The sequence below is a fragment of the Agelaius tricolor genome, unplaced genomic scaffold (assembly GCF_023055355.1).
Source record: "Agelaius tricolor isolate 1412-34295 unplaced genomic scaffold, bAgeTri1.0.p SCAF_17, whole genome shotgun sequence".
NCBI lineage: Eukaryota > Metazoa > Chordata > Aves > Passeriformes > Icteridae > Agelaius > Agelaius tricolor.
The window spans coordinates 7,273,216-7,298,928 of record NW_027269277.1 but is presented as its reverse complement, the minus strand read 5'-3'; the positions used below and the strand labels follow the sequence as shown (position 1 = coordinate 7,298,928).

The following is a 25,713-nucleotide window of genomic DNA, read 5'->3' as shown; positions in this document are numbered from 1 at the left end:
AGCTGTATGGTGACAACAAGGTGTAAGTAGCATAGAAAAACCAGCTTGCACACATGCTTGATCCAGCAAGAAGAAACATTCTGAGCCTACAAGCCCACGCCACTTCCATCCTCCTAAAACTTGCTGCAACAAAAGTCACTGGCACAACATTCTCATTTATTTGAAGGTTAATGTGAATAGCAAAAGGCGTGCTGTACTCAGAGGTGTGTAAGGAAAAGATACTCATCACAGATACATGAAAAACCTGCTACAGCTCAGCACAGCCACTCACAATGCTATTCAGGTGAGGGACACATGACCAGGGCAGACTTACAGGCAGTTTTAACTCATATTGCCTTACCCATAAAGATATTCCACTCGGCATCCAAGTCCCCTTGGTTGGCCAAGCAGCCTCTCATGACATTGAAGCAGTAGTTGTAGCAGGGCTTCACTGACACCAGCCCCCGGCAGTGTGGGCAGTACATCATTTTCAGCAGTGCCCGCGTTCCCTGCGGCGTGGGGTTCACCTTTACCAGAGAAAAAGAAAAAAGAACAAGAAAATTAGCCCTCAGTCACTAAAGCAAAAAAACCTCACACATTTACCCCAAGGTGCATGGGATAGAGCTGTGCAGAAGAGATGCAGTGGGGTCACACATTGTGGCTGGTCCCTGCTTATGTGCTCCAGAGATGTGGGGAACAGATGAAGGGGTCTGGGTCTGGCTCACCTCCTCGGGGGTATCTGTCACTCCAGGGGACACAGACAGCCCCCATCTCTGCAAAACATTATTTGTACCATGTAGGACACCCTGTAGGATGTGGGACCCCTCCCAGGGCTCCAAGGACAGGCACTCCAAGGGGACAGGCAGCACTCAGGAAGCTCAGGGAAGGCAGTAAAATGCACCCAAGTCAAAAGATGTCACACAAAGCTGCACTCTCTGAGCCCTGCTGCAAACACATGCTGAAGATGATGATGCTGGGATATTTCAGGAAAAAGTGGGACATCAAGATGGGATGTCTGACATGATCCCTTCATGCCCTCCTCCTCAGTGGGGCTGTGGCTCTTCCTGGACAATCGCCCAGCAGGGCCCTCCAGCACAGAGACCAGCTCCTTTATATCACATTCAAGTCCCTCAACACAGCATTTACATGACAGATACCCGGGTTCATTTACACTCAGCACTCATCACACTCAGTAACACCATTCCCCACACCTCAAGGAAGTGGCAGCTACAACCCTGCAGCTGAAGACAAGCCGGGAGGACCCTCAAAGCCACGGTGCAGCCGCTGGGCGTGCGAGTGGAGCTGTCTGCAGCAGGCACGTCACCCCTGAGCCCTCAACAGGGCTGTTTTCCAAAGTGACTCATGATCATTCATGTTTGATTCACCCTCTGGCCCAGCTTCAAAACATTCATTGAAACCATCTCCATCCAGGCAGTGCAAGGAGCATTAGCTCCATCCCAACCACATGGTGGGTCCATCTGAAGTGTTCAACAGAGAAGCTCCCTCAAGAGCAAGTTTAAGTGTTAATTAGCCACATATGAAAATAGAAAATTAAGATGCAATCAGAGATTCCCTGACAAAACAGAAATGGTGTCTGGTGTTTTAAACAATGCACCTGAGACTCCTGGTAAGGCATTTAGGGAAGTGGTGTAAAGAGGCTGTGATCCAAGACTGTGCTGGAGGAGACACACAACATCCCTGAGAAAGAGCAAAGAACCTCAACACAAACAGCTGGAGATGTGGATGGCCTTCACATGCTGGAGGTCTGGGAACTGACTTCACAGCAGAGGACAATAGGACTAAGTGGAGATGAATGTACACAAGGAGGATCTGGTACCACACATGCTGAGGACCTTACTACTGCCCATCTTAGTGTGAGGACTATGAAGAAACTAAGCCTAATCTTCTGGAGCAAAACCTTGTTAACAAAACTAGGAGGCAACAGATTTTAACAAAAACAAACCAGAAAAGAAAAAGCATCATATAATCAAGCTGGCTTTGTTAGTAACATCAGCAAAAATTTAAACCCTCTTTTCTTATGGAAAGAGATTACAGATAAAGATCTGCTGTGCTTCTGACAACTCAAACCCATGGTTTCTCTTCAGCAGGCAAGTGAACTGGTTAGAGAGACAGAAGGACAGTCTTCTGCAGCTGATGCAGCTCAGCACTGGATTTTGGCTGGCCAGCAATGTTCATCAGACAGCACTTTACCCTTCTTTTGTCCACAAAGAGCCTGTATGGCTGAGGAAAAGGAGAACCTATGTAGAAAGCTGTTTGTGGTGGCTGTGGAATCTGATTCAGATGCTCCAGAGCATATACACATTCTATATTTTATATATATATATATAAAATATAGATATCTATATTTATATTTATATATTTGGAAGGCACAGTGGGAGCAGGAGCCCCAGCAGAAGGCTCCCTATTGGGACAGCATGGCTTTAAAGGAGAGCTGGATCAAATACTAAGAGCTTAAGCAACAGAAACCAACTAAATCAGATGATTTATAGTTGGAAAACTGGAAACAGACAAATGTAAAGGTATCATCTGCTATCCAGATGGTGCAGTCCTTGCACAACAAAAAAGTGGCAGGAGGAACTAAATAACATCTCGCACCCAGAGACATGAGCTCTGAAGGACGCTCAAGTTTAGTTGTTTAGTTGTTTCTCTGATAAAAATCCCTTTCTGTGTCACTTAGCAGTAGGTGACAGGACCTCCATGCTAAGTCCAGAGGCTTATCAGTTGCTGGCCATTCTAGCACTGCTAGCCCTCAAAGGAGTGCTCTGCATCCTCCTCAGGAAGAAAAATTAGGAAAATGTTGACAGCACGAGCCAGGTGCTAGAGCAGCTTGAAGTGGAATGAGGAGCAGGAGGATTCCCCAACCCCATTGTGGAAAGCTGCAGCTTTCTGAAAGGGATTGCATGGCAGCATGCTGCAAAAAGCCCCCTGCAGATCCATGACCCAGGAGGCCCCTTCCCATCTTAGGTTCCCACCTCGTTCCATGAGCGCCGAGCGGCTGCAGCCCCGCAGCATCCCCCGCTTTGATATTCCATAGGGGTAGATCTTTATGAATCCCAGCAGATGCAGGGGAAACTGAAGCTGCTTTCCTGCATTCCACAGCAGGCAATATGCAATGGTCACTTGGATCAGGTCCTTTGAGCAAAGATACAGGATGATTTTAAAGCAAGCGAGGTTTTGCTTCCTTCCCCACATAGGTTTGAGTCCTGCACAGAGCTGAGCAGAAGGTGATCACAAAGGGGTGATGGAGAAGACAAACCCCAGCCTGCAGTGACTGCCAAACTGAGCCCTGCTAGTGATGGATGTAACCCACAGGGAAGCTGTTAGTGTGCAATACAGTTGCAGGTAAAGAGGAAGACAATGGGCAAATTCATCAGTCTAGAATTGGCATTTCATCGTGTCAAAAAGCAACAGGAAGGCACAATCAGAGATCACTCTAAGACAGAGTTGTGGGGAAGGCTATGAGCAATTACACCTCGTTACAACAGTGATAAATGCTTAACTGCTTGAGTATCACTGCAAGAGAACCTTAACCCCTGGCACAGGGCCTGTACCCAGTGCAGACCAGCTCTGGCTCTGTCAGTGGGGTGTGCCATATGTTGCATTGGCAATTCTTCACAAGCTTTTATGTTGGCCCTGCCACGCCAGGTGCAAGCTCTTAAAACGCCATTGTATGTAACAGTAAACCCAGATATGCTTTGTTCTGGGGTTATGTTTATCTTGGAAAGCAATTCAAGTTCATTCAAACTGTACTCTAGAATGACCCTCAAAACCAAGTAATCTCCTTTCTAATAAAGCAGAGTACCAAAGAAAGCTTTATTTGCTGGAGGGGATTTACTCTGGTAGATTTGAGCCCAGGTAGTAGTAGGTGCAGTGCACATACCCTGTAAAAGCTTCTGATAGAAGTAAATGCACTCCAGTCCCTTCCCTTTTATCTTGTAAAATTTATTTCCTTTCCATGGCGTTGCACACCAGTGCAGCAATCCATCACCCTGTGGTTTCATCATGTAAATTACAATTTGTCCATATCTATACGCTTTGTCAAACGTGAAGATTAAAAGCTGCTAACAGATGTGTTTTGGCACCAATCTTCCTACCAAACTTGCTCCTTAAAAATACAGATTTGCACACAATTCACAAAAATTAAGTGAAAAGCAAACAACTCAGAGCTTAATGCAAACATTTCATATCACATTTGTTGGGGTAACGTCCCAACTTACATTGACTGGTAAAGGTAAAATCATGTTCCTGTAAAAATGACATGCTCCTGGCATAATAAAATCTGTTTTTTCTTGGTACCTTGTCATACCTGTCCCATCTCAGAGTTTCACATGAGGGAAACTGTTACACCCTTAGCCTTTTCCAACTTGCTGGTAATTGCAGCTGGATGCATTCCTTTGGTAGAAACATCACCACTAAAGTACACACCTATGGAGTGCAATGCCTTATTTACAGGCTACCACAAAACCACCAAAACTCAAGATAAACTGATCTGTGCAAGCAGATAAAGTTCAGGGAAGCAACCAGATTCTTTTTCAACTCCTTCCCAAGGCAAAGAATAGCTGAAGAAGGACGACAGAGCTCCAGCCATGGACAGTCCTGCAGGGAGCTCCCACAGCTCAGACAGCCAGGGCTACATTACATTCTCCCATTCTACCCTGAAGTTAACATTAAGAATGTTAATAATAACATTTAAAATCCTGTCAGCTTTAATAACTATTTATAATAACACTGATAACTCAGGCTTTCTTATTTTCTACGCTTACACAACAACAGTTGCCATGCCAGCAGCACAGCTGCCAGAAAACAAAAATCCAAAAATTTGAAAATAAAGGTGATGAAATTACTTTTGTTTTATACTGTGTTTTATTTGCCAAAAGAAAAAAAGAAAAAGAAAGAAGAATGACAGCAATACTGGCTAGAAGACTGAAAAGTCAGTTCCCAGTGACATGGAATGATGATTTCAAAAACATACTCTGAAGCTGCCTGTGAGATGCTCTAAGGTGACCAGTCATCAAGTGAGTTGTCATCGATTTTGGGACCAACACAACCCTACTTGCATCATTTTTTCCTTCTCTCAGTGTTGTGCAAGAACCCACAAGAACATCATCTTGGCACATGCTGGTCCTGACGTTCAGCTCACTGTGAAGCAGAACATCACTTGGGAGGCTCCTGGTTTGCTTCCCCACCCCAAATATTCCAATGAAAGTGTTTTGGAATTAACTACACATTTAGCCAATTTTGCTGGCCTGGTGCTAGAACATTAATAATTTAGACAGCATCTGGTTCAACCACAGATTAAGGCCCCTGAGGTCTTGCATAAGGGAATACATTTAGGAGTGATCTTGGGAACTGCATGACTCTGAGTCTCAACACTTGCTACCCACGGCAGTGTCTGCTGCGGCCTTATCTCGTGCGAGGAAAAGTTCAAGAGTACATTTCTGCTCAGTTCCCTGCTTACAGTGTGCTCCCCCCACTCCAGAAGTGACAGTGCCAAGAGGAAAAGCAGAGCTCCTGAGAGCCACAGCACCAGGCACTCGAGCTGCTGTCTTAACATTCACATGCTTGTCTTCCCCAGCAGCAACCCCCACCCACAAGGGGCATGGGGGACCTCAGGGTGCCAGCCAGGTGAATGCCTCCCCCTCTGAACACTTACACAGCAATGCCAGGCTCTGCATCTCCTGCCAATGGTGGCCTTGGGACAAAAGGGCATCATCTCAAGCTTGCTCTCTTGTAGAGGCTTGTAGGAACAAGCCTCTCCCTGCCTCAGACACCACGGATTATGAGGAGCGTTCCGCTTGCTTTAATGAGGAAAGCAGCAGGGATATTTATCTGGGCATTTACAACCAAAACCATCCTTAATTATCCTTCACATTGTTTTCAAAAATAGCAGCAGAACCACAGTGCAGGGCAGAGAAAGAAAAAGCCAAAACCATGCCAGTGGACTGGAGTACTCCTGCATGACACCATCTATTCCAAATCCAGAGTCCTACCCAGGCACTCCCAGCCCTAAATCTGAGCTGACTGCTGCTCCAGCGTGCTTTGAAGGCCTAGCACAGGCCCTCAGATGGCTGGAACTGAGGCAGATGCAGTCACATTCTTGGCGGGTCTTCTCAGGGTCATCTTTGATGTGGAGAAGTGCTTGGTATTGTTTTCTGCATTGATGTTTGCCCCTGGTATGTGGAAGGAAATGTCCTTGTGCATGGCAGCCCCTTGGTCTGGCCTCAGAGCCTGCAACCTGCTGCCTGGAGAGCACTGTCCCTTTGGAGGTCCCTCTGCTACACACTAAAAGGGCTCCTTAGCTCCTCTGGCTGTTTCTTAGTTACCCACATAGCAGAAGTGCTGCCCTCCTGTCCCTTCCCAATGCATGCAAGCAGCATATTCCATTTCTGTCACTTCCCTGGCAAGGCTGGCTCTTGCCTGAGCAAGATATTGCAGCCTTTGGATATAGGAACATGAAATTCCTTCTGAAAGAGGATTACAGCCACATTCCCCTAAAGTCAAACCAAGGGCAAAACTGCACAGAGGGAGGTCAGATCTCTGACTAAACTTTTAGATCCTCAAATGGTAATGACTAGGGGTACAACTTTCGCCAAAACCAGATCTTGGTGCCCTACTATTTGTGATGACACAGGCCTTAATTCTTATCCATTCATTGTTTTATTATTTTCATCACTGCTTCTCCTAAGCCAATGGCTGGTCCACATTCACCACCCGTGCCAAAAATGACACAAACCACAGCTCAGTTTGCTCATGCAGACCAGCAGGTCAGCCAACAGCTCAACTTGTGTTCCACAGGTGCCTCATTCAAGATAAGGATAAAAAGCCACTGGGCTCACACTCCAGCTTTGGAGCACCTGTGGGAAGGCAATCACCTGTCCCCCTCTGCAATCCTCTTCATTAAAAGTTTGAAGAAAATTCCCTCCTTGGCTGCTACCATGACACCTCATTAGGGCAGAAATGCCAATAAAGGAAGCTGACCTCCTCCACCCACTGTGACATCTCCTGGTTGCTAATGTCACCAGAGGAGGAACCCTCACATGAAACTGCATTATTTCATACAGCTCCTAACTGTGCTTCCAAACTAAACACCATTTCTTGCATACAACTTTCAAGCTGCTGCCTTTCCCAGGGCTCCCAAGGATAGGCTGGAATACCCTTTGCAGCAGCCCAGATGCTTTATCTCATGTGGCTTTCAGCACACAAATGCTTGTTGAGGAGGTGATTTGTGGAGGAGGAGGAGTTCTGCCTCAAATTATAGTACACAAGAGGGAAAGGTGGTAAAAGAATGCCAAAACAACAGTTTATCAGGATAAATTTCCTGGGGGGCTCCAGGCAGACCTCCCCTCCCAGCTCCTCCTGACCCTAGAAAATGCTCTCAGGGAGCCTAGCCCTTGATTCCACTTCTTCCCTCCAAACAAGGACCTGCACCCCATACCTGTAGCTGACCTGTACCCTACAAGCCTCAGTGCACTTTGCCCTCAAAGGTGTCATGACCCTCAACCAGGCTGTGGGTTTAATGGCATGCAATTATGGGAACATCTCAGCAGCCTGAGAACTGCCTAGTTGTAAGCTCTCATCCTTTTTCAGTCATTCATGGCTCTGCCTTGTATATGCTCCTTTTCTCCAGCCCTGGCCAGGGCAGGAAATGTCACTTCTGGCAGCAATTTAACCTGGCTGACTTCAGTGCTTGTCCAGGGCTAAGTAGCAGGAGAGTGATGAGGGGACAGGCAGAATTCCATCTCCTGAAGGCAGGGGCGGGGAGGTCAGGGAGAAATCACCCAGCACCAGCACAGGACAGACAGAAGCACTGGAGGCCCCCAGCCCCTTGCAGCCAACCTCAGAGGCAGGGCACATCTCTAACAGGCAGAAACAGCATCCTGTACAGATCTGCTGTTCAGAACAGATCTAGAAAATATTGTACTTTTTGGGTCCAAAGAAGGGAATTTGAGAGGTGAAGACTTGAGCAGCAAAACTGCAGGGTTTAGACAGTTTGAAAAAAGTCTGTGCTTTCTCTCTCTTGTGTATTTCAGTACAGTGGTACAGGTTTAGATCCATTCAAGGCTGAATTTAAAGTTATTTTCTAGCATTCTGACTCAGAAATCAAGCATACTTGCAGCTTTTCAATATTCTCTCTTCTTTTACCCCTTTATTCCCAAACTCACACAAGAACAATATCCTTCTAAATGTAGCTCCCTAGTGAAGATGTAAAAATATCTGGGATCATTAAAAAGCCATCAAGGCCAATGCACTGTACAGGGCTCTTTGCTCTCCTGATAGAATCCCAGGAAAGTACACAGCTGGGCCTTGCAGTAGTTTGTATTTCTCCTCCTGAAGATTTTCAATTAAACATTTTTAACCTACTTGTCACAAAGCACATTACAAGTAAAACTAATTTGCATTCCTTTGGACATTTTTTCATAAAGAAGAATGAAGATTTATCCCCCAAGTTAATCCCTGGTATAAGCAGTCATTCCACTACAACTCCTGAGTAAAAATAATAAGGAAGAAAAGTCAATGGAGTCATTACATAGAGCTCAGCAAAGCCAGGCTAATCTATATGTAATGTGGGAAGCCCCAAAACACAACCACAGAGCAGCAGGCATAAAAACATCAGCTTTTAAACTCACATCTAGGATTTCCCATTGTGTCTTGCAGAAACACCATGCTAGATTCCCACTGAATGAGATTAAAACACTACAGGAAAGATTATTATTCCTTCTACCGCTGCAGATAAAGCTTAGGTATTTAACTGCAGAGACTTTTGTTACTGCTTGGAAAAGTCAAACTGTGGCAGGATTTCCAGTGCAACTTGTGAAACTGAACTGGAAAGTAGAGCAACTGTGACTGTCCACGGCACGTGAGCTATGTCTGCAGCTGCGTGGGACTCTGGGTAGCTTTCCACACTCAAGCAATTAATTCTAGGGTTGAAGGCAACTCTACACTCAAGGATCTTCAAAAGGCAAAGAGAAATCACAATGCCACCTCGGGTTCACGACTGATTCGTAACAGATGCAGGGACGGCAGCCCTTGTGGTTCCGTGTCAAGTCTGGAGACATTTTGATGAATTCTGAGCAGATGGAGCATAAACACAATCCCTCACCCATGCACGTTTACTGCCCATCAAGTAATTGCACTGTACAGGGGCTTAATGGCCAGACCTCCCACCCAAATATTTCATCCACACTCTACAGCAGTGAAAACCCCATGCCCTGACCACAAGAGCTGCCACACAGCCACAAAACAAGGGCCACCAAATCTGAAACCCCAACCAAGAGTCAGCAGGCCTGGCCAGTGGCCTGGCACAGAGACATCAACGTCATCTGCCACCACCCCTCCCTCCCTCCCACCACGACAGCATCCCTGAGCCTGAAAGGTTTTGTGATCCCCTAAGAGTGACCCCACGTGTCACACACAGAGCTCCACACACCCATGCTCAACCAGCAGCACTTTAGTCTACCTTAAGAGTCACCTCTATCAGGTGGGTATCAAGGGGTCCAAGGACCTGTACCTGTCACTGCTAACTTGCAACTCACTCCTGGAGTCCAGGTATTTTAGTTAAGCAACTCCTTCCTTGCTAATATTCTCTGCCCTTCCATACATGTTCTGGCCTATTGCCAGCTGTTTGCCTCATTTCTCTTCAAGAAAAATTAACACAGAAGCCAACTTCTTTTTTCCCCTATCCTCAGAGCCAGTATTTTAATATTATTCCCATAAGTCAAAGAAATTTGAATTATTATCTCATTTAAGGATGCTGTTTGTGCTGCCTACAGAACTGCATTCTGCTTCTAATAGTATCTGAACAGCTATTCTTTTTTTTTTCCTGGCACTTGGGGTGATTCAAACTCCTGCCTGCTCTTTCAGCCTCACATTTTATTACTCCATAACCAGGTGAGAGAAAGTAAACGTCTCTCTGCCCAATTAAATGATTACAATAAATCTTCCACAGCCCACAGGAAATGAGCTGAGTTTGTTAAAAGGAAATCACTAATATTTGTTATCTTACATAATCACTTCAAGGGGATTATTGACTGTTCCCTATATGATACAATCCAGACTAAAATTAAAGACAAATCTCATGTCAAAAAAGCAGTCACCCCACTTAAACAACTCCAAAGTGATTTATATGAAGAGGGAGGTAAACATTTAAGTAACCAATACATCACAGCTCTTTTATTCCCCCAAAAAGTGTGACTTTACAGAAAAACTCTGAAGTCTAACTTGTTCTGCATGTGTGGCAGCAAGTACAAGTGGCTTCTGCCTTGTGCAGATGGCTCAAGTTTACTGTTGTCACAAAAGTGCTGTTTGCTCATGTCAACTGCCTCTCCCCATGCCCTGGAGCGAGGAGAAAATCATCAGCTGCTCCATAATAAATGCCTGTAGCATCTCTGACTCACTGTAATTTAAAGGCAATATTAAGAAGACATGACCATTACACAAGCAAACATGGTTATTTCCACTGCAGAAGGCATTTAATTTCCTGCTGTTGTTGTTCCCTAGACAGGAGGAAAGCCTCCACCTGGGGAACTGGGCTGTGGTGCCCTCAGAATGTGACTCTACCACTCAACAGAGATGGGGCTGGGTCCCACCCATGCTCAGCTACCACCACCACCTTTAGGTACAGGACAACAGGGAGAGATGCTGCCCATCATGGCTCCAAGGGACATGGGTGTAGCAGCTCGTTTAGAGGGGGTCTCCAGGGGGGCCCCCTAAGCTGTGTGTTCCCTGGTAGCAGCAGGCAGGCAAGGAGATTCCACTCGGCTTCTGAGGGTATTAATTAGATGAGGGTTTTATTGGGGGTCCCACCCCCAGGAGCAGCATGGTTTCTGAGGGAGAAGGGGGAAAGGGGGAGGGAGGGGGAGAGAGGGAGAGCCTAGGGAGAAAAAGGGCCAAGAGAGCCTCTGTGGTGTCCCCCCACAGCTTAACAGGGAGATCGAAAGTGGGCGCAGAATAAGACTTGGGCCAATGGGATTACAGATCCATGATACTTCAGGGGAGGATCACAGGCTTGGAATAAACTCGAGGGGTGAGACAGAGCATAGCATCTAACTAAAATGTAACACCACACACGGGGACAAACACTCAGGGCACAGAGCTCACCACAGACACTTTGCTGATGACGTCCCTGGCGACGGCCAGGCCCTGCGCGAAGGTGCGGGCGGCCACGAAGGCGCGCGTCACCTGCAGCTTGAGCTTCCTGGGCACGTCCCCAAAGGGCTTCAGCTGCTCCGTGTACTTGCTGACACACTCCAGGTACTCATCCGTGAAGTGGTACTGGGGGTTCACCAGGCGGAACATGCGCTCCAGCAGCCGCGCCCAGAACTCGTTGAGCATCTCCTCCAGGTTGACGTTGCCGCCCACGTAGTAGCGCTTGAGCTCCACGAAGAGGTCCTTGAAGAGCTCCGAGTTCTGCATGTACAGCCGGCCGTACGTCCGCACAAACATGTCGTTCAAAGACTTCTCTGCGTTCTCCAGGAGCTCTTTGAAGAACTCTAGGAAAGAGGGAGAGGGGATATGGTAAACACAGGCAGTGAAAACCCCATGCCATGACCACAAGAGCTGCCACACAGCCACAAAACAAGGGCCACCAAATCTGAAAGCCCAACCAAGAGTCAGCAGGCTTGGCCAGTGGCCTGGCACAGAGACATCACACTTCATCTGCCACCACCCCTCCCTCCCTCCCACCACGACAGCATCCCTGAGCCTGAAAGGTTTTGTGATCCCCTAAGAGTGACCCCACGTGTCACACACAGAGCTCCACACACCCATGCTCAACCAGCAGCACATTAGTCTACCTTAAGAGTCACCTCTATTAGGTGGGTATCAAGGTGTCCAAGGACCTACACCTGTTGTGTGTTCACACACTCCTACAACTGCTGGTTACCTGGCGGATTAGCACAATGAGACCATCATCAAAGTGAAATGGAAAATTCAAGGACTCCCCCAGAAATTTGCCGTGTCTACACCTCAAAACCATGTCTATATATCAAAATTTTTTATTACTCTTCATAAGCCAATCCCCAAAACTCTATAGACTGGAAGACTTTTACAAGTGAAGTATCTCCTGACACAAATATGAATATCATGATTAAGAGTCAGCAAAAAAGACAAAAAAGTGCAAAAGTTTCTGATGTTTCCATTTAGGCATCTTAAAAGATGTAATTTCAAAGAACAACATATTGGAAAGAATAAAGGTGTTTTTGTGAAACAGATGTTTTGCACAAATGAGTCCTTCTTTCTAGTTCTTGACAATTCGTTTTCCAAGATTATCATAAACCAGAATCAAAAATGAAAAAAACTTTAATATATTTATAAACAAGTTTTAAAAATCTACCTGCAGGTTCTTTCTCCCATCCTGCAAGTTCATCATCTCTCAGGGCAAGGCCTGACCACTTACCCAGTTGGTCCTGATCACAGAAGGGTCTTCGGATATTTGTGGCAGTGAGAAAACCCCCACAAATATACCAGAATTTGCTTAAAATCTGAGGGCTAAACATTTGCTACAATACCAAGAGATTTTTCAAAATATGAAGGACAGATAGGGTTTGTGATCTTTATCATTTTCTAAAAGCAAATCCCCACTTTGGTTCACTCTCTGGAAGCACTGGACAGCCCAGAGTGGCTGCTGCCATGTCCTGGCAGTGCCACATGTGTCCCCAACACTGATAACAGGTTGACCCAATGCTGATACCACTGCAGAAGCAGTTTAAAGAACACATCCTCCGAGAATTCATCACCACAACCTTGACACGTGGGCCTAAGCACAAACTACCCTGCCACAAAGCCTTTGCCTTGGAGATTTGGCATAGATGAGATTAAAATAAATAAAATAAAATAAATTTTAAAATTTAAAAAAAATATTTTTGAATTAAAAAATAAAATAAAAATAAAATGAAAAAATTAAAAATTAAAATAAAATAAAATTTTTAATTTAAAAAATAAAATAAAATATAGGGGAGGCGTCCAGCAGGCCAAAAGCATTTGGGCCATTTTGGAAGAAAACTCCCTGCTCTATGGCCTTGGGGGCAGCTAAGGAGAGCAAGGCAGGTGCCACAGGGACAAAGTCTCCCATGCCTGTTTGCTCCAGCCCCACAGGGAGCACCAGCACCCTGGGGAGCAGGAGCAGCAGGGTAAGGAAGCAGATTATTTTATGCATGCCACCAGCAATTGAGGATTCTGACCTCTGCTTTTCTGTGACTCATATTCAATAAATATTTTTTAATAAAACATGCCTCTGTGGTTTTCTAAATCCTCAAAGGAGCAATGCTTAGAGCTAGAAGTTGTTATAAGGGGGAGGGGGGGGGAATATTTTGGCCCAGTGTGAATTTAAACCTTGTTAAAAGACATTAAAAGTATGCTGAAGTTCAGATTTTCGTCTTCAAAGTGCTCCAGTACAAACAAAGCCTAACACAGAAAACATTTTCTGGAAAAACTGAAACATTCCATGAGTTCCTGATGAACAAAGTCATGGGGTTCAATGCCTGACATGGCTGTATATAATGCAGCCTCTTAGGAGCACAAGAGAAATGATCCAGGGAAGAGGAGATTGATTTCAAACACCCAACACGTCCTCTGTCCAATATCAGCAGGAACCTCCACTTTCGTTCCCATGACTGGCATTTCCTCTCCAGGAAGATTTTTTTCTGTTGAGTTTATACTATAGAGATTAGCTTGGTGTATATTAATTTCTAATTCACTTAATCATTTTGAAGGCTCACTTCCTTCCTTTGCTCAGACCTTTTAGTAACACCAAATAAGTTGTTTATTTAAATATACTTCTGTACCAGGCACAAAACCTGATAGATGCATCAGCAAACTCTTCAAAAATAATTAGATTTTTAAAATTATATTGATGGCAAATCTACTAGATAGCTCCAACCATCAGTCTAAAGAACCCAAAGCAATGTTTTAAGCCAAGAAAGTTATCTTAAGTAATGCATCCATATTACCATAACCAATTTATTCTCCTGACTAAACTCATTTTACTGGTTACACTCCAAAGTGGAAGTTGAATAAACTGTATCCAGGCTTTAGAGCTCTTCATCTCTTAGCAATTTTTCATGTGGGCTAGAACCAGCTATGTTCATTAATTATCATGAAGAAAATCCTGCAATCTAATTAGAAGCAAATACCTGCACACCTGCAGCCTTCCAGCCAGCAGCTTTTCCTTGCCCAAAAGGAAGGTAAATAAAGGAAATTAAAACTTCCTACCACAACCAGGCACTTCCAAAAGCCCAATGCAGCACTGCTGAAGGAGGCAGCATGCATGCACAGCTCTGGCTCAAGCTTCAACCACCATTTTCATGGATGGAAAACTCCCCTTCTCAAGTGCCACTTCCCAGAGAAGAAGGGAAGGAAGAAGGGAAGGCGGGCAGAGGAGACTGTGTCTGCAGACTGGAGTCAGCACCCACCCTTGCCAGCACATGCCTGTATCCCTGGACATGCCAGACAGGATGCCCTGGTGCCTGTGGCATGGCCACTGGGTGCCACTGCTGGCACCTCCAGGCTCCTGGGGTGGAGGTGGGGTTGGAGGGAGGGCAGGGGTGATGTCAAGCATGGCACTGGGGATGAAGAGACACTCAACACCAGCAAGCAGGGATGGATCCAGCAGTGGGATGTGCATGGCATCTTCCTCCATGCAATGCACAGCACTCCTAAACTGGTCAGCAGCAGCAATTAAATTATATCTATAGATGCATTTTAGTGTAGCTATTGGCACAGTGGAAGTCTGCATCCTCAGTTTCTATCTCCACATCAAGAAATCAGCTTGGGCGCCACAAGGAACATTAATCTTTTCTGTGTGCAAACTATGGGCATAGATGCCTGCAAGGAAAAGAAAAAAGCCTGAAAGTCCTTTTTATGAGTTAAATGCTAATCTGACTAGTAACTCGCTATATCTAATTAGATACTAATTCTCCCCTTCACAGAAATGAGCTGATTAGCAAACACCAACATAACCCAGCATTAACCTTGCCAGCACAAGAAGAAAAATGGCAGGTTCCTCTCTTACGTCTTGACTGTTTGCTGGGTAAAATAAATGACCACCTTTCATTTGTATTAGAAGTTGACTTGTTCTCAAACAAAGCAAACACACAAAGGCCTCGGTTGCTTATTTTACAGCACTGTAAAAGCACGTTTTACAGCTGTGTTGCAAGCAATCTGTACTCATTAAATTATCACTCTGACAGGCTTCCTGTGAAAAGCTGTCAAATGCAAACATTTTTCACAGACGACAAATCATACTTTGCCAGTGCTCCCTCAGCCACTGCTATCTGCAGGGATGGCAGGCTCTCTCTTCCCTCCAGTTATCTTGTTTAAACTCCCTGGACAAGGGCTGGCCCCTCTTGTCCACAAACAGGCACACACACTGTTGGGAAGGGTTTCACAAACCGACCTGCCAGAGCAGCACGTGGCTCCAAGGTCCCCCTGGCTCTCCTGACTGAGAGCAGAGCCTGCAGAGAGGGCTGGCTTGCACACAGAGGATGAACCACAGACAAGGCCTTTGGGATAACGTGGCACAGCCAGCTCTGGTCCAACCTGACCAAGGAGCAAGGTCATGAGCAAGGTTTCAACACACCTCAGCCAAGTCCTGCTGATGCAAAGTCACCTTCTCACTCAAGGTGATGCTCAGGAGGACGAGCTCCAGGCTGAGGGAACCAGCACTGTGGGACCAAAGCCACAAAACCTTTCTTAATGTCAAGAAACAATTTAAAAATTTGTCTGTATTGAGGAATGAATCCTGTGCATGCTACAGGCTTTGATGCTCAAAGGAAGATGACATTTCCAATGCAATTAACTTTAGGAGGCAGAAGAGGCAGTAATCTGCACTCAGGCAATCTATAACTCTGGGTTCTGTTTATTCTTTTAACATTTTTTAATTTCAGAGTAGAATTTCAATGCCCACTACTTGGGGAAAGCCTAGAGATGTCAAGAAATGGTAAGAAAGTCAGGATGTGACATATGTGCCATCTCTGCAATGAAAATCCTGGGGAAAAAGTCTCTGCTTTTGAACAAATCCTTCTTTAAAAGAGCACATTGAGAAACATAACCATAGTTACTCGGCAATTTCCTTTTTTGCAGATAATAAGATGCATTACCTCTTTGCAGCTTGAGGGCAGACCAGCCCTGCCAGTAACCCAGTGCAGGAGAGCACTGCATCTCCCCAAGGTGCTTCCACATGACATCAGATTCCACTGCCAGAATAATTCAAAACAATCTTTCTTCCAAATTGCAGATACATGAGCTAATTGAAGAAACACACTCCACCCATTGTGAGACAGACTAAGTCCCACCTCCAGACAACACATCTACTTCTTTTGACTTTCAGAACCAATATATTTTTGATCTTGAATTCATAGGTGTCACCTGAAAATATTTTTTTGTTCGTTTTGGTTTTTTTAAAAGTAACAAGGGATGCAGTGTTTTCCTATTCCCTGTGCTAACATTTTAAGATATTACAAGAGTGGGATTTTCATACAAGAGTGCCTTTGCTGAGGAGAGTCCAGTGCTGCAGGGCACAGTCCTACCTAAATCAAAGGCAGCTCCTGGAAATGAGATGAACACATCAAAAGGGCACATTCCCCTTCACCCACAGACAGGTTTGGCACTTCCCTACATGCGCTGGCAACAAAGGAAACAGCAGAAAAAACTGCCTGGTCTGAGCTGCCTCCTGCCACCACCTGCCCTGTGTCAGGTCCCCAGCCCTGGTGTCCTCAGGGCTGAATCCAGAGCTGACCACGGCAGGAGTGCAAAGCTGTGCTTTCAATTTCTTTATCTTCAGGAGCAAAACACATTTAGTTCAGGGAATTCTTTCACACAGAGAGGCACAGTGCTCCACAGCATCACACTCACTGCTCTTGTAGCCACTGCAAAGAGTGAAATCATCAGTGACCCAGGGCTCAGCACCTAAAACCCCCATGTTTTACAGAACAAAGGAAACCTTAACTGCAGTGCAAAAAAAGGTCAAGTCTTATCCAAGAGTCCAGCAAGGCTGCTGAGCACACGTGCTTGCTACAGACACCCATCTGTTGGCCATGTTCAGGTGTGCTGGGGCCCTTCCAAAGGACACCAGGGCTGCCTTTCTGCTCCCAAAAGCCACCAGACATCCTGCATTTCCCATCCAACAGTTTCCCTTAGTTAAGGGCTGGGTTTTCAATTGGCCTTATTCTGTTTGAGGTTTGCAAATCAACTACACAAACAGATCCCAGGTAGACGTGCAATTACTCAACCACCTTAAAAAACAAATAAAACCAGGTTCAAGCACGCATGTGGAACATGCTGAATTTTTATGGGCACAATTAATTAGTTTCAGATAATTTGCCACCCAGCATTTTGAGCATACTCTTAATATATTGTCCGGATTATGATTAATTAAGGACCTTCTATCTTAGCAAAACCTTTAATTTGCTTGTCTGTATAGACAATTATGCTTTCTAGTGTGTAGAAGAGAACACTGCCACAAAGAGATTAATTATCTTTTCTCCTTAAAAGGTTTACTCATAAAATGTCCACAACAGCAAGATAGATTCCCAGACAAATGCTCCTGCCCAAGCCATGGCCCCACGGGCTGTGCTGTGGACAGGCTGGCTCTGTCCCTGGGTTTTCCAGAGGTGCAGATGCAAACTCCACCCTGCAGCTGCTCCTACTATCTAAAGCAAAAGTCAAGCCAGACAGATAAATGGAATTTGGGAGAAAAGAGACAAATGTTTCTCAGCTCTCTTCACCTGGAGGCTGAAGCCGTCCACAGCCATGCCACCTAGTCCAAAGGGAGAAAAGCAATTATTTTTTTCTGAATGTGCTTCATTATTTTTAATATGCTTTCACTTCCTTCATTGCATATACAGGATTTGTAATTTCCACCAGGGAAAAACAAATCCTAACTTAACAACCTTTTTCCGGAAGCGTTGAGAAACCGATGAACACATAGTGTTAACACATTTATTGAATATGAACTCAGAAGGGCAGGGCAGATCCACAAGCTGTTTATCTGTCCTGTTTTCAAACATGTGTTAGCACTTATTGACATGGGAAGAACTCTTTCACAGGGCTTGAAAAAGTACAGGCTTAAATCTTACCAGTGCCACAGCAACAGCCACAATATGTGAATGCTGCAGAGCTGGGAGGAACAACATCTCCCTGAACTTTGCTTGATTAGTGAAAGTCAAGACAACATAAACAACTAGGTCACAGTCTCATAGGTTAAAAAAACCCAAAACCACCAAAAACCAAAATATCTAGAAGTTCTGGTTTCTGGAGCACTGTGGGGCTAATGGAGCCCAGAAGAGCAGAGCAGAAGACAACACAAAGCACTGGGTAGCAGCATCACACTGACACTGAGCTTATTAGAGATTAAGGAGCAATGAAGGAGGAGGACAATGTGGAGATGGCTGTCTGTGATCCAAGAAACAAAGAGCAGCACATTGCATCCTGCTGTACATACCTGACATCCCATGAACTAGGCAAACAGTGAGAAATGCCCTTGGGTCCTTTCTTAGTCCATCCTGCTCTGCCACATCCATGCAGGATGAGCCCAGACTTCATAGCCTCTCCATTCCTGGTTTCAGGGACTGTCACTGGTTATACACCCCAGTTTTGCTCAGCTATGCTGAGTTTTCTCCCCCTGCTTCCATGTTGCCTCCTACCCAGGCAGCAGGTCCATCATTCCCAGCACTTGTATCCCCCTCCTTTCAACAACTTTTCCTCAATGCACCGCCCTGCAGCTGTTTCTTCTTTCTCCATTGTTTGCTCTTCCCTCTACTCCCCCCATGCCTAATTTTCACTGCACCCATTCCTCAATCTCTTCAGCCACACCTGTGATGTCTCAGGTGCTTCAGCCTTTGCCCCACATCCATTTGGTACCAATACACCAAGTTCCCAGCCCAAACTTCACCGGCAAGTGAGCTCCTTCAGGCTGCCTCCCACACGCTCCCAACGCAAAGGAACTTTCTGGGACACTCACTAAGGTATTTCACAGGTACAGGCTTTCCCAAGCCTCCCTTCCTACTGCTGTCAGAGTGTGAGGAGGGCCTGCACTACTGAACACTGGGGATGTCTTTCTTGTTCCCATTACCTCAGTTACCCTCATCTCATTACACTTGCACAGAGAGCTCTTCCAGCTGGGGCTGCCTCTTATTTGTTCAGCCAGCATCTGAGTGGCTGGACACTAAGACATTACAGTACATTAAACACTAATAAAACAGCTCCAGCCCTGCACCAGTGGGTTATCACACCCCCAAGCCAAACCACCACCACCACCAAAATGGGCATCCAGGGCAGCAGCTACCAGGGCTATGCACATAGGCTTGGTGGCTCCTTTGTGCAGGAAGGAGGAAGAGAGAGTTAATTTTAAACAGATAAACAATAGCTTATTGACTGGTTGACAGCAATTAGTAACCAGAGAACACCAGGCACGTTTCCTGTAGCCATGTACAAAGCCAGCTGCCTGCATCTTTGCTTTGGGAAAAAAGCCAAAAGGATAAGAGCAGTTTGCTTGTGACCTTAAGAGCAGAACTGCTTTAACCTGAGATCATATAAGAGTGTTTGATTCCCCCCCAACCTCATATACTATGTCCTTTTGCCCCTTGCTGAAATTTTTGCTTAGTTACAAGATCTAGGATATTATTTTCCTCTCCTAACCAACAAGGCAGGAACCCCCTTCACCTCACCCCATGAGATATCCTACATCTGTGGTAACTTGAACTTGACCTCAGGATCTTTCCAAGCCTCCCAAAAGAGAGGTCTGGTTCTCACCACTGTCAGGCAAGCACCACCCTTCTCAATGAACAAGACTAAAAATCATAGTGGTGTATGTACCTCCTTAAAAACCTCCAGATGGAGAGGAGCCAGTTGAACAAAAACAAAGAATAAACAAACTTCCACCCAAGGCACAGACAGCAGACAATTTGTTTCATTGCTGTTGCACTGAGTGGGAAAGCACAAACAAAAAGCCCACAAGTGGGATTTTCTAAAGGAAGTGTGTTGGTGGTTGCTCCCTCCAGCTTCTCCTCAGTGACTCCCCCTCTGTCCTTGGGAAGCAGCAATCTGAAACCAAGTCCAAAGGATTGCCTCTCCACAACAGCTTCTTTGAGGTAAATCTTCCCAGCATTTTCTGCCCTGGTTGGTGTGAGGTTTGGTGCCATCCATTTCTGGGGAGGGCAGAACAAGGCTGCACCTTCACCTCAATGTGAGGGAGTGCAAAGACTAAACCACCCTCTTGTTTGTGCCCTAACGATGCCATGGTCATCAGTGCACTCACCTGAAGGTGGGTGGCCCTGGGAGAGCTCTCCCACCACACAGGTTTGTTCAGAAGCTCAAACTCCATGCAGCTCTGGCACAGCAGAGGTCCAGCACTCCATGCTCCATCTGTGCCAACACACCTGGAGCTGCCTCCTGCAGACATGAACGTGCTGCAGCCAGTACTGACCCCATGGGCCTGGGTGCCACAGACATGGGGGGACCCTGCCAAAGGAGCAGGATGAGGGCCCAGGTCTCTGCTCTCACAGGCAGTTTCCAGTAAAAGAGTTAATGTGAGATGAAGGTCCCCAAAGGGCAGTTATTTTGGTGAGGCAGAGCACCACGATGGGCTGCCAAATTCTAACTATAGGAGCAGCAGGCTGGGCACCTGTGGGGCTCATCTTTCACTGTTTGCCTCCACACTGCCTGAAGCAGCAGAAAGAAGACAACCAAAAGCTTTCTCTTGTCCCCTCTATGTCCTTCCAAGTTATTAATACATCCCAGCTATGCATCCCACTGCACCAGCACACCTCCCTGATAAAACTGGTACCTGGAGATAGCAGCTGGAAGCAAAGGGTTATCTGAACAACAAAAACAAAATTCTGAAATTAATTACAGGCTTTTCCCTCCAGTTTCAGCAGAGCTTGGAAGCTATTTGACCAATGTTCTTCTGACCAGACTCTTGGATTCAGCCACATGCCAGTTTTTGGAAGAAATTCATGTACTCAGGAGTAACACAGGGCTCACACTTTGGTCAAGGGCACCCTGGGATGCTTCAAAGATACTCATCATGATCACACTTTGTACCTGTAGCTACCCTGCCCAATACAAACAGGAGCCCACAAACAGGAATCTCTCTCCAGCCCCTCTGCCTGCTCCCTGTACAGCAGAGGGGTTGTGTGCACCATGGACTTGGGGACCCCTGGCCAGCTCTTCCTTTTGGATTTGGTTTCTTTCCACTTATTGTCCCCAAAGGGTTTCCTTTTACACTTCTGTATTTGTTTTATCTTAAATGCTAATGGAAAATCCAGAGAGATTGGATCAGAAATTGAACTCTTGGCATTTAATCACTTCCCAGATGCTGGCGTGGGCTGTACCATTTGATACAACTCCTTCTGTCATCTGGGCATTGGGAACTCCAAACCTACTGCCAGAGACAGACCCCTCACACACTTCCCTCCTGTACAATGAGGGCTGCAGAAGTTTGCTGCCTTGCCTAAGTCTGGAGTCCACAAAATAGAGAGACACAACTTGGTTTAAGTGCAACACCGAAAGCGCTTGTGAAATACAGAGGCAGGAGAAACAAGGAGCTGGTGGGACTCAGCAGCCCCTCTATTTTTTGCCCCCAGAAAAGGGCTTAGCACAACAGTTTCATCTTCCAAGAGATTCAGGACATGTCTTTAAAAAGTGAAAAGTAAGAACATCTTATCTAGGAAGCAACGGAACAGCGGAAACACTGCAGAAGAGTTATGGGCTATGTCCTGTCCTGGCTCCAATTCCTCAAAACAGCTGAGCAGCTTCCCCAAAGCAATGCTGGCTAGCACAGACCCTGGCGTGGAAAACTTCAGCCTCAAAGGGCAAAAGAGGTGAAAGTTCAAATTTAATACATGGAACTGAGCATTTTTGCAGTCTTAATGTCACCATTAATTCTAATAATGTTATTAATCCCCAAGAGAGTGAAGGGGAGGGCACTAAGCTGTGAAGATAAGACAAGGCACAAGAGATTTTATTTTAAAAAAGGGAGGGGGTGTTTAAATCCCTGACTGCTATAGCTGCTTCTAGGGCATGAGATGTCCCCACAGTCAGTTACAGCTTTCCCATGAATGCCACTGTCACAGAGGGAGACACTAACATGACCAGAAAATTTTACCCCCCAATTTCTCAGTGAAGCCCATAAACATATCTGAGATCAACGAGCAAATCTTCACCTCTAAAATCATTTAGCAATGGTGAATTCAACAACTCACAAACTTTTTTATTTTAACAAAAAAGCATTTCCCCTGCTGCTGAAAATACATCTCTTACTGCAATGCTGGCATCAGGCTAGTGGCTTAAATTACAACAGGAGAGACCTCCAGGGGCATACATACCTGTACTGTAAGCAAATATTTAGACAGGATATGTAAGATATGGGACTCCTGAGCTCACAAGTTCTCCCAGTGCCTGCAAACCAAATACACACAGGAAGATCTGACGCTGTCACTTTATGCACTGGGAGCTGAAATGACTCCTGATCAGCCCTTTGGGGGTGGATAATCAGCAGATTGTTCCATGCTCCTGATTAAAGAGGAGATAATCCATTTCTGAACGGCTTTGGTGTCAGATCAGAGCAATTCTGGCAACAGTTCCAACAGCACACAGGGCTCCAGCAACAGCTGAAGCAAACACTCCAGAAGCCACAGGGCATCCCAGCCTCCATCCAAAGGATGTGCCGCCACTTGGACTGTCCTTCTGCAGCAGCAACTGCTGCAAAGGTCAAGCACATAACGGAGGCAGGACAGGTTTGCCTCTCCTCCCAGACCTCAATGTCAAGGCTGGGGGATCAGCAGCCAGAGAACCCACAAAGATTTCCAAAGGGCTGGAGGACAGGGTTTGCTGTCTGGGCTGCACCCTGGAGCGGCCGATCGCAGCCTGGGGATGTGTCACCCCTCAAGAGAAGTGTCCACTCCACTTGAAGTGAATTTGGTCTCTAATAACTCATCCTGCCTGCTCAGTCACACTGCACAGCTGTAGCACAGAGGATTCCATGTTAAACTAAGGAAGGTGTACAGCTCATTTTTGCCAGTTTTATTTCCATTTGAATGGATTTCCCTACAAGTGATAAAGAAGCCCTGAAGAGCTGCAAATAGTAAAATCAGAGCTTGGGTCCATTGCAGAAGAGCAGCTCTGGAAGGGACTGTGTCCTTTTCCAGTCTCATCCCTAAGGATCAGGACAAATATACAGGTCTTGATTTCCTCTCCTTCCTGTAGTTTGGGTACATTGGATCAAAAATTGCTGGGCAAGAGGAACTCAAATGTGCAAGACACAACTGACCACAGCTGATCTGATGACCAAGCACCAACACCAAAGAAAGGAAATGCCATCCCACAGGCAGCCAAACATTCAACAGCAGGCTCTTAAACAAACAAAACACACCAATCTAGAGCATGGAACTCCAACACTTTTACAGAAGAGCCTGAGGACCTCAGTGAGGGGACTCCTCAACCTGCTCCAGCAACCAGGAGGAAGGTGTGCCTTCAGCCTCCAGGTGACTGGGCTGGAGGGAGAGAGGCAGTCATGATTAAAAGCCTCCCAAGAGGTAAATGATGGAGGGTGGTAATCAGTTCATCTCTACTTCCACCCCAGGTAAGATTAAAAAAATCCCTAAATCAGCTTTGTCTGCAGCAAATGAAGATTTAGTTCTGATATTAGCACTCAAAGACAGAGTCATTAGGCTTTGGGACAGGCTGAGGAGGTTGCCAATTCTCCTTCATTAGTTTCAGATGAGGCAGAGACACACCCTTGAGGGACAGGCCAGGCACACTAAACCCAGCTTTCAGGAACAGCTGAACAACACCATCCCCTTCCACACTTGCCAGTGAAGGCAAGTGAGAGTGAGACCAGCACAGAATACGCTCTGAGTGGCTGACAGGAGAACCACAGCGCACAGACAGAAAAGCTTGTGCAGGCTTCCTTCCAAAGCTCAACCATTTTGAAGCCTTGTGCTCTGACAGGCATCCATCTCAGCTTGGCTTCATGTCCCCCTGCCCTCACACAGGCCCTGCAGCCATCCCTTTCCCCACAGAGGGGCAGATGCACCTCTCAGGATGTCTGCTCCTGTCAGGGATGCTAATGCAGTGACCTGTGCATGCTCTTTGTTCCCAATGCAGCATTTCAAAAAGCCTCGTCGTTCATTTAAGGTGAAGCAGATGCTGCTCCTCTGGTCTCTTTGAACAGGCTTATCTATGGGCTGGATTTCATTAAGTGTCTTGTTCTGCATTTAATAAGCTTGCAAGTCTAGACACTTTGGTTCTCCCTCTATCACCCCTTTGGTGTACCAGCAGGTAGAGACAACAGAGGTTAAGAGGGAAATATTTAGCCAGCAGATTTAGATGCTATCAAGATGATTGCATAATTCTACTTTGACTCACTGCAATTTCATACCCAGGGATTTTTTCTCTCACCCTAGTGCCAACCCCTTTTGAAAGCAAGAGGCTGCTACCTGCTGTAGTAGTACAAAGGAGGTTGCTATGAGGTTCAAGGCACAGACTTTGGGATATTCATAAAAAACTCACATTGAAGCAATGACCAAACAAGGGAACAAATGTCCAGAGGAGCTGCATAGGGGCACTGTCCTTCACCACACACTGTGATGGTGATGTACAAGCAGAACTGTGAGCAACCCAGTCCACTTGAGTTGTCAGATACTTCCATATGCAGCTGGCTGTCACCTCATCCCCCAGCCAACAAGGAGACCCCAAGCAGCAGCCTGACATCCTGCTCCCCCTCCCCAGATGCCCAGGCAACAGGGGGCAAAGCAAACCAAGAAATGCCCTGGGACCTTAACCAGGTGCTTTGCCCAGTGTCCAGGCATCGACTTTGGCTGTTTGCAGAGGTGCTCTCAAAGGAAAAGCACCTGGCTACAAGGTGGGCAGTGCTGGCTGTGTGCCAGCTACCTCCAAAGGGAGCTTCTTCCTGCAGCTCCCATGAGCCAGACATGCCCTTTGGAGAGCCAGTCTGACAGGACACATGTGGACCCAAGGGCAATATCAAGACCAGTCATTTGTTTATCTGTCAGCAGTTAGCATCACTCCAGCGATGGGAACTGAGCCGAGACTTGTTCATTATGGTTCTGACCCTGCATCACACTTGAACCCTCGGCCTCCACACAAAACCACTGTGTTTATCTGCTGCTCTGCTTAGCCCCAAAGGCTAAAAGTGAGATGGATACAAATCCTGTGGGCTCACAACGTGCTGGGAAAGAGCAGCATTGTTGTGGATCGGGGCTGCAAGATGTGCATGTTACAATTAAGTGTGCTGTGGGGATGTACCAACAAAACCAACTGCAATCTTACATTAGAGCAAAATGGCTTTTCAAAAGATTAATCAGAAAGAAAGATCTCTCTCTTTGGGAAACAAGCAGCCATAATCAGCAAATACTTCTCTCTCACAGGATTGCAAAACAAGGCATGCTCTGCCCTCTGAGCCGAGTCATGAACTTTCCCAGCAAAGGGGGACACAGAGCAGAAAAACTGCACAGAAACAACAGGATGGAGATTTTTCACATTTTTATCCCAAGGAGAGCAAATTCAAGGTCTCTGCACTTACCATCAAACTTCTTGTATCGGGAACTAAACATGTTTTGTAGGTGATTGCTAAGCTCTACGACGGCATTTCTGAAGTCGTGTTTACTCTGCTGACTGTACTTCTCCTCCATTTCTTGGGAGCAGCATGTGTAGCCTTGCGAGCAGACTTTCAAGTGGTCACCTGAAAAGCAGAGAAGA

At 46.1% G+C, this 25,713-nt stretch overlaps 1 protein-coding gene across 1 annotated transcript in view; it reads right to left on the bottom strand.

Moving 5' to 3' along the window:
• Nucleotides 1–25,713, bottom strand: part of GPC4 (glypican 4) — a 67,821-nt gene that overhangs the window by 11,907 nt on the left and 30,201 nt on the right. The window contains exons 2-4 of the mRNA XM_071442301.1: nt 25,538–25,696; nt 11,098–11,489; nt 341–506 (exon numbers count right to left, since the gene is read on the bottom strand). Of these exons, the coding sequence (XP_071298402.1) occupies nt 341–506; nt 11,098–11,489; nt 25,538–25,696 (717 nt within the window). The remainder of the gene's footprint in view (nt 1–340; nt 507–11,097; nt 11,490–25,537; nt 25,697–25,713) is intronic.